Source organism: Centropristis striata, chromosome 12 (genome assembly GCF_030273125.1).
Source record: "Centropristis striata isolate RG_2023a ecotype Rhode Island chromosome 12, C.striata_1.0, whole genome shotgun sequence".
NCBI lineage: Eukaryota > Metazoa > Chordata > Actinopteri > Perciformes > Serranidae > Centropristis > Centropristis striata.
Window position 1 is genome coordinate 28,973,681 of NC_081528.1, and position 8,651 is coordinate 28,982,331.

At 42.9% G+C, this 8,651-nt stretch overlaps 4 protein-coding genes across 4 annotated transcripts in view; 3 read left to right on the plus strand and 1 right to left on the minus strand.

The window, feature by feature from the left end:
* Positions 1 to 8,651, minus strand: part of fgf18a (fibroblast growth factor 18a) — a 100,776-nt gene that overhangs the window by 66,705 nt on the left and 25,420 nt on the right. The gene's annotated exons all lie outside the window — the stretch shown is intronic.
* Positions 161 to 2,563, plus strand: LOC131981417 (protocadherin alpha-C2-like). Its single transcript, XM_059345690.1, has one exon. The coding sequence runs from the start codon at positions 161 to 163 to the stop codon at positions 2,561 to 2,563; it is 2,403 nt and encodes an 800-aa protein (XP_059201673.1).
* On the plus strand, positions 2,853 to 5,652 carry LOC131981695 (protocadherin alpha-C2-like). The gene has a single exon (XM_059346110.1). It carries the CDS (start codon positions 3,032 to 3,034, stop codon positions 5,504 to 5,506), a length of 2,475 nt encoding a protein of 824 aa, XP_059202093.1. The 5' UTR covers positions 2,853 to 3,031; the 3' UTR covers positions 5,507 to 5,652.
* LOC131981694 (protocadherin alpha-C2-like) lies at positions 5,737 to 8,547 on the plus strand. The gene has a single exon (XM_059346109.1). It carries the CDS (start codon positions 5,918 to 5,920, stop codon positions 8,402 to 8,404), a length of 2,487 nt encoding a protein of 828 aa, XP_059202092.1. The 5' UTR covers positions 5,737 to 5,917; the 3' UTR covers positions 8,405 to 8,547.

The window sequence follows — 8,651 nt, forward strand, 5'->3', positions numbered from 1 at the left end:
ACGCGGCTTTTCATTCGTGAGGAAAAACCTTCAGGAATTTAACAGCATGAATACGTTTGGGATCAAGGACTTGGCATCAAAATTCAATTTTACTGGAAACGTACATTATATCGTTTGAAGTGCAGTAGAGCAGTCCACAACAATGGCACCATATGTAAAAATGCCTTCTTGCAAAAGGTACGTGTTGTTCATTGTCCTTTATTATTTCCTTCACAATGTATCTGCTTCAGTGACTCATTATTCCATACCAGAAGAGATGAAAGAAGGATCAGTCGTCGCTAACCTTGCTACCGATCTCAGTCTGGATGTTAAAACACTGAATCAGAGGAAGATGCGTCTTGACATTATTGCAAATAAGAAATATCTGGATGTGAACAAAGAGACTGGTGAACTGTATATTGTTGAGAAGATCGATAGAGAATACCTTTGCCCTACAAAGACATCGGTGTCTTGCTACCTCAAACTGGAAGTAATATTTGAAAACCCACTGCGAATTTTTAATATAGAAGTAGAAATTATGGATATGAACGACAACGCCCCACATTTCCGAAGGGACGCAATACATTTGGATATATCTGAAGCAACGCCAAAAGGAGAGAGATTCTCTCTCAGTAATGCAGTTGATCCCGATGTTGGAAGTAATTCTGTGAAAACATACCATTTGAGTGAAAGTGAAAATTTTAATATTGAAGTTCAGACTGGAAGAGATGGGTCGAAATTTGCTGAATTAATCTTAACAAAGGCCTTAGATAGAGAACAGAAGGCTGTTCATAACTTAATACTGACAGCTGTAGACGGAGGCACACCTGCTCGTTCTGGTACTGCAAGTGTTATTGTGCATGTTTCCGACACAAATGATAATGCTCCTACTTTTGACAAAGTGAACCACAGTATAAAAATAATGGAAAATTCTCCCATCGGAAGTCTTGTTGTTCACTTAAATGCAACAGACTTAGATGAGGGGTCAAATTCTGATGTGACATACTCATATAGTTTGTATACATCCGAGAAAACACAAGAAACATTTAATCTCAATCCTTCCACTGGTGAAATTACTGTTAAAGGAATGCTTAATTATGAGGATTTCAGAATTTATGACATGGAAGTTATAGCTACTGACAAAGGAGCCAATAGTTTATCAGGTCAATGTACTGTAAAGATTCTGGTTGAAGACATGAATGACAACCATCCAGAAATATCTATTAAATCCTTTCAGAGTCCAGTTAATGAAAACATAGAATTAGACACAGTGATAGCAGTAGTTAGTGTGAGTGATAAAGACTCAGGAGACAATGGAGTGGTGGATCTTCATATTCCAGATAATATGCCTTTCAAACTGAGGGAGTCCTCTGATAACTATTATGAATTAGTGGTGTCAGAGCCGTTAGACCGCGAGAAGGTTCCAGAATATGACGTCACGTTCACTGTGACAGACAGAGGTTCTCCTCCTTTAACTGACAATGAAACTATGACGTTAGAACTGCTGGATGTTAATGACAATGTTCCACAGTTCCCTCAGTCATTTTATACTATACGTGTGATGGAGAATAACGCACCTGGAGCCCTGCTCAGCTCTCTCACTGCGTTTGACCCTGACCTCCATGAAAACCAGTATCTAGTTTATTTCATCCTGGAGAAGGAGATAGCCAACACCTCCATGTCCATGCTGTTCTCCATCAATCCAGAGAACGGCAATCTTTACGCACTGAAAACTTTTGACTATGAGATCGAGAAGGACTTTCTTTTCCACATCGAGGCCAGAGACTCTGGCTCTCCTCCACTCAGCAGTAACGTGACGGTCCACATCATTATTGTGGACCAGAACGACAACGCTCCGGTCATTGTGTCTCCGTGGCGCGCGCACGGCTCGGTGGTGGAGGAAAAGATCCCCAGATCCACCGATAAAGGCTCTCTGGTGGCCAAAGTCATAGCCTTAGACACAGACTCGGTGCACAACTCTCGGATTACCTACCAGTTTCTACAGGTGACTGACGCCACCTTGTTCAGTCTGGACCAGTACAACGGAGAGATCCGGACTATGAGGATGTTCAGTTACAGAGACCCGCGCCACCAGAGACTGGTTGTTGTTGCCAAGGACAACGGGGAGCCTGCTCTGTCTGCTACAGTCACCATCAAGCTGTCCACAGTGGAGACTGCCGTTAAGGCCTACTCTGACATGACTGAGGTGCCTCTAGAATATGACATCTTTTCAGACCTCAACCTGTATCTGGTCATCGGTCTGGGCTCGGTGTCATTTCTCCTGCTCATCACCATATTGGTCACCATCGTGCTCAAGTGTCAGAAACCCAAGCCCAGCAAAGCGGCTCCTCCCTGCAGGAACAGTGTGCTCAGTGAGAGGAACTCCACCATCGCAGATTCCACTCTGGTCTCCAACGATGCCTACTGGTACAGTCTGTTTCTAGCAGAGACCAGGAAAGGAAAGCTGGTGGTCAGACAGCCTGTGCCAAAGGGCTCCAGATACATCGTGTCCAGTATACCGAGAGGGACAGGACTGACAGATACTAGTGACTCAGCAGCTTCTACTCTGCAGGTAACACTTTAATGTACACGAGTTATCTTATTAATATTGTATTCGTTTAACGTGATATTTAATGTCCCATCTAAATCAGTTTCAGACGACAAGTCCTTACCCGTATAACGATTTTTTTTTTTTAAACCAATGTTTATAGAAAAAACCTCAACTCAATTTAAAACAAAAAAATGCATTGTGTGTCTTTTGTCAAGCCACATAGTGTTTCAATATGCAAAAGGTGGCGCTGGTTCCCTATTATAAAACAGCACAGGCACGCCATGACAGTGAATCGCTGTCAGTAAGACCAGTCGTGAAATAACTGGACAGCTCCGTGGTGCTGAAACACCGCTACGAAAACGCGATTTTCCATTCGTGAGCAAAAGTCTTCGGAATTGAAACTGCAGGAATATTTTCGGGATCAGAGCCATTTAATCAAAATTTAATCTTATTGGAAACCAACAGTATGTACTGTAAAGATCACATAAGCCGCGAACAACAATGGGGACATTTGTAACAATGCAGTCTTGCAAAAGGTACGTTGTGTTCGTTACTCTTATTATTTTTTCTTTCGTTCACAATATGTCGACTTCAGTAACGCATTATTCCATACCAGAAGAGATGAAAGAAGGATCAGTCGTTGCTAACCTCGCTACCGATCTCAGTCTGGATGTTAAAACACTGAATCAGAGGAAGATGCGTCTTGACATCATTGCAAATAAGAAATATCTGGATGTGAACAAAGAGACTGGTGAACTGTATATTGTGGAGAAGATCGACAGAGAAAATATTTGCCCATCAAAGACATCAGCGACATGTTATCTCAAACTGGAAGTAATACTAGAAAATCCACTACGAATCTTTAATATTGAGGTGGAAATTCTGGATATGAACGACAACGCCCCACAGTTTCGAAGAGACGCCATACATTTAGATATATCTGAAGCAACGCCAAAAGGAGAGAGATTCTCTCTCAGTAATGCAGTTGATCCTGATATTGGAAGCAATTCTGTGAAAACCTATCATCTGAGTGAAAGTGAAAATTTTAATATTGAAGTTCAGACTGGAAGAGATGGGTCGAAATTTGCTGATTTGATATTGAAAAAAGCCTTAGATCGGGAGCAGCAGGCTGTTCATAACTTAATACTGACAGCTGTAGACGGAGGCACACCTGCTCGTTCTGGTACTGCAAGTGTTATTGTGCATGTTTCCGACACAAATGATAATGCTCCTACTTTTGACAAGTTAAACTACAGTATAAAAATAATAGAAAACTCTCCCACTGGAAGCCTTGTCATTCGTCTTAACGCAACAGACTTAGATGAGGGGTCAAATTCTGAAATAACATACTCATACAGTTTATATACATCAGAGAAAACACAAGAAACGTTTAATTTGAATCCTTCCACTGGTGACATTACTATTAAAGGAATGCTGAACTATGAGGATTTCAGGATTTATGATATGGAAGTTATAGCAACCGACAAAGGAGCCAATAGTTTATCAGGTCAATGTACTGTAAAGATTCTGGTTGAAGATATGAATGACAACCATCCAGAAATATCTATTAAATCCTTTCAGAGTCCAGTTAATGAAAACATAGAATTAGACACAGTGATAGCAGTAGTTAGTGTGAGTGATAAAGACTCAGGAAACAATGGAGTGGTGGATCTTCATATTCCAGATAATATGCCTTTCAAACTGAGGGAGTCCTCTGATAACTATTATGAATTAGTGGTGTCAGAGCCGTTAGACCGCGAGAAGGTTCCAGAATATGACGTCACGTTCACTGTGACAGACAGAGGTTCTCCTCCTCTAACTGACAATGAAACTATGACGTTAGAACTGCTGGATGTTAATGACAATGTTCCACAGTTCCCTCAGTCATTTTATACTATACGTGTGATGGAGAATAACGCACCTGGAGCCCTGCTCAGCTCTCTCACTGCGTTTGACCCTGACCTCCATGAAAACCAGTATCTAGTGTATTTCATCCTGGAGAAGGAGATAGCCAACACCTCCATGTCCATGCTGTTCTCCATCAATCCAGAGAACGGCAATCTTTACGCACTGAAAACTTTTGACTATGAGATCGAGAAGGACTTTCTTTTCCACATCGAGGCCAGAGACTCTGGCTCTCCTCCACTCAGCAGTAACGTGACGGTCCACATCATTATTGTGGACCAGAACGACAACGCTCCGGTCATTGTGTCTCCGTGGCGCGCGCACGGCTCGGTGGTGGAGGAAAAGATCCCCAGATCCACCGATAAAGGCTCTCTGGTGGCCAAAGTCATAGCCTTAGACACAGACTCGGTGCACAACTCTCGGATTACCTACCAGTTTCTACAGGTGACTGACGCCACCTTGTTCAGTCTGGACCAGTACAACGGAGAGATCCGGACTATGAGGATGTTCAGTTACAGAGACCCGCGCCACCAGAGACTGGTTGTTGTTGCCAAGGACAACGGGGAGCCTGCTCTGTCTGCTACAGTCACCATCAAGCTGTCCACAGTGGAGACTGCCGTTAAGGCCTACTCTGACATGACTGAGGTGCCTCTAGAATATGACATCTTTTCAGACCTCAACCTGTATCTGGTCATCGGTCTGGGCTCGGTGTCATTTCTCCTGCTCATCACCATATTGGTCACCATCGTGCTCAAGTGTCAGAAACCCAAGCCCAGCAAAGCGGCTCCTCCCTGCAGGAACAGTGTGCTCAGTGAGAGGAACTCCACCATCGCAGATTCCACTCTGGTCTCCAACGATGCCTACTGGTACAGTCTGTTTCTGGCAGAGACCAGGAAAGGAAAGCTGGTGGTCAGACAGCCTGTACCAAAGGGCTCCAGATACATCGTGTCCAGTATACCGAGAGGGACAGGACTGACAGATACTAGTGACTCAGCAGCTTCTACTCTGCAGGTAATACTCCGATTTACACAAGTGTTTGTGTGCAAGGTACGATTATTAAGTGATCAGTAATTTCCAATCTAGGACATTTTTGAGAATACAAATCTTCATCAGTCAACTATCCCTTTCAGCAACATCTGCTGAAATCTCAATTTCATTTCAAACAAAACCTATAAACAGCATTATTTTAATATGAGCCTCAAGTTAACCACACAGAATTTCAAAAATACAAAAGGTGGCGCTGCTTTCCTATTAAAAACAGCACATGAACGCCATGACAGTTCATCGTTGTCATCAGGGCAGATCGTGAAGAAACTGAACAGCTTCGTGGTGCTGAAAATGCAGTCCGAAAACGTATTTTACCATTAAGGCGGAAAAAACCATCGGGATTAAAACGGCATCAATATTTTTGGGATTAATGCCATGGCATAAAAATTAAGTATTGCTGGAATTGTAGACCGTATCGTTTGAAGTGCGGTAATCATGAACACACCAATGGGGTCGTTTGTAATAATGCTGTCTTACAAAAGGTACGTGCTGCTCCTTATTGTCTTGTCGATCGTTCACAAAATTTCGACTTCAGTGACTCATTATTCCATACCAGAAGAGATGAAAGAAGGGTCAGTCGTCGCTAACCTTGCTACCGATCTCAGCCTGGATGTTAAAACACTGAATCAGAGGAAGATGCGTCTTGACATCATTGCAAATAAGAAATATCTGGATGTGAACAAAGAGACTGGTGAGCTGTATATTGTTGAGAAGATCGACAGGGAAAATATTTGCATCACAAAATCATCGTGTTATCTCAAACTGGAGGTCATTCTAGAAAACCCACTAAGAATATTTAACATAGAAGTAGAAATTTTGGATATGAACGACAACGCCCCACAATTTCGACGAGACGCCATACATTTAGATATATCTGAAGCAACGCCAAAAGGGGAGAGATTTTCTCTCAGTAATGCAGTTGATCCTGATGTTGGAAGCAACACGGTGAAAACCTATCATCTGAGTGAAAGTGAAAATTTTAATATTGAAGTTCAGACTGGCAGAGACGGTTCAAAGTTTGCTGAACTAATCTTAACAAAGACGTTAGATCGAGAGCAGCAGGCTGTTCATAATTTAATACTGACAGCTGTAGACGGAGGCACACCTGCTCGTTCTGGTACTGCAAGTGTTATTGTGCATGTTTCCGACACAAATGATAATGCTCCTACTTTTGACAAAGTGAACCACAGTATAAAAATAATGGAAAATTCTCCCATCGGAAGTCTTGTTGTTCACTTAAATGCAACAGACTTAGATGAGGGGTCAAATTCTGATGTGACATACTCATATAGTTTGTATACATCAGAGAAAACACAAGAAACATTTAATCTCAATCCTTCCACTGGTGAAATTACTGTTAAAGGAATGCTTAATTATGAGGATTTCAGAATTTATGACATGGAAGTTATAGCAACCGACAAAGGAGCCAATAGTTTATCAGGTCAATGTACTGTAAAGATTCTGGTTGAAGACATGAATGACAACCATCCAGAAATATCTATTAAATCCTTTCAGAGTCCAGTTAATGAAAACATAGAATTAGACACAGTGATAGCAGTAGTTAGTGTGAGTGATAAAGACTCAGGAGACAATGGAGTGGTGGATCTTCATATTCCAGATAATATGCCTTTCAAACTGAGGGAGTCTTCTGATAACTATTATGAATTAGTGGTGTCAGAACCGTTAGACCGCGAAAAGGTTCCAGAATATGACGTCACGTTCACTGTGACAGACAGAGGTTCTCCTCCTTTAACTGACAATGAAACTATGACGTTAGAACTGCTGGATGTTAATGACAATGTTCCACAGTTCCCTCAGTCATTTTATACTATACGTGTGATGGAGAATAACGCACCTGGAGCCCTGCTCAGCTCTCTCACTGCGTTTGACCCTGACCTCCATGAAAACCAGTATCTAGTTTATTTCATCCTGGAGAAGGAGATAGCCAACACCTCCATGTCCATGCTGTTCTCCATCAATCCAGAGAACGGCAATCTTTACGCACTGAAAACTTTTGACTATGAGATCGAGAAGGACTTTCTTTTCCACATCGAGGCCAGAGACTCTGGCTCTCCTCCACTCAGCAGTAACGTGACGGTCCACATCATTATTGTGGACCAGAACGACAACGCTCCGGTCATTGTGTCTCCGTGGCGCGCGCACGGCTCGGTGGTGGAGGAAAAGATCCCCAGATCCACCGATAAAGGCTCTCTGGTGGCCAAAGTCATAGCCTTAGACACAGACTCGGTGCACAACTCTCGGATTACCTACCAGTTTCTACAGGTGACTGACGCCACCTTGTTCAGTCTGGACCAGTACAACGGAGAGATCCGGACTATGAGGATGTTCAGTTACAGAGACCCGCGCCACCAGAGACTGGTTGTTGTTGCCAAGGACAACGGGGAGCCTGCTCTGTCTGCTACAGTCACCATCAAGCTGTCCACAGTGGAGACTGCCGTTAAGGCCTACTCTGACATGACTGAGGTGCCTCTAGAATATGACATCTTTTCAGACCTCAACCTGTATCTGGTCATCGGTCTGGGCTCGGTGTCATTTCTCCTGCTCATCACCATATTGGTCACCATCGTGCTCAAGTGTCAGAAACCCAAGCCCAGCAAAGCGGCTCCTCCCTGCAGGAACAGTGTGCTCAGTGAGAGGAACTCCACCATCGCAGATTCCACTCTGGTCTCCAACGATGCCTACTGGTACAGTCTGTTTCTAGCAGAGACCAGGAAAGGAAAGCTGGTGGTCAGACAGCCTGTGCCAAAGGGCTCCAGATACATCGTGTCCAGTATACCGAGAGGGACAGGACTGACAGATACTAGTGACTCAGCAGCTTCTACTCTGCAGGTAATACTCCAATGTGCACGTGTTTTTGTACTTGACATACATAAAAAAGTGATAAATCATTTCCCATTTTAGACATTTCGAAATCATAAATCTTTAGTCTTGCGATTCTTATCAGCAAAATCTACAATGATACACTCAATTTAAATCCCCATTTAACCTTTAACATTATTTTTTGAAAAAAAAAATGTGGCTCATGTTAACCACAGGTTCCTTAAAATACGAAAGATGGCGCTGCTTTCCTATTAAAAAACATCACATGAACGCCATGACAGTTCATCGTTGTCACCAGGGCAGATCGTGAAACACCCGGACAGCTCCG

Coding starts and splice junctions, on each gene's coding strand:
- LOC131981695 (XM_059346110.1), top strand. CDS start 3,032: ATGGGGACATTTGTAACAATGCAGTCTTGCAAAAGGTACGTTGTGTTC.
- LOC131981417 (XM_059345690.1), top strand. CDS start 161: ATGCCTTCTTGCAAAAGGTACGTGTTGTTCATTGTCCTTTATTATTTC.
- LOC131981694 (XM_059346109.1), top strand. CDS start 5,918: ATGAACACACCAATGGGGTCGTTTGTAATAATGCTGTCTTACAAAAGG.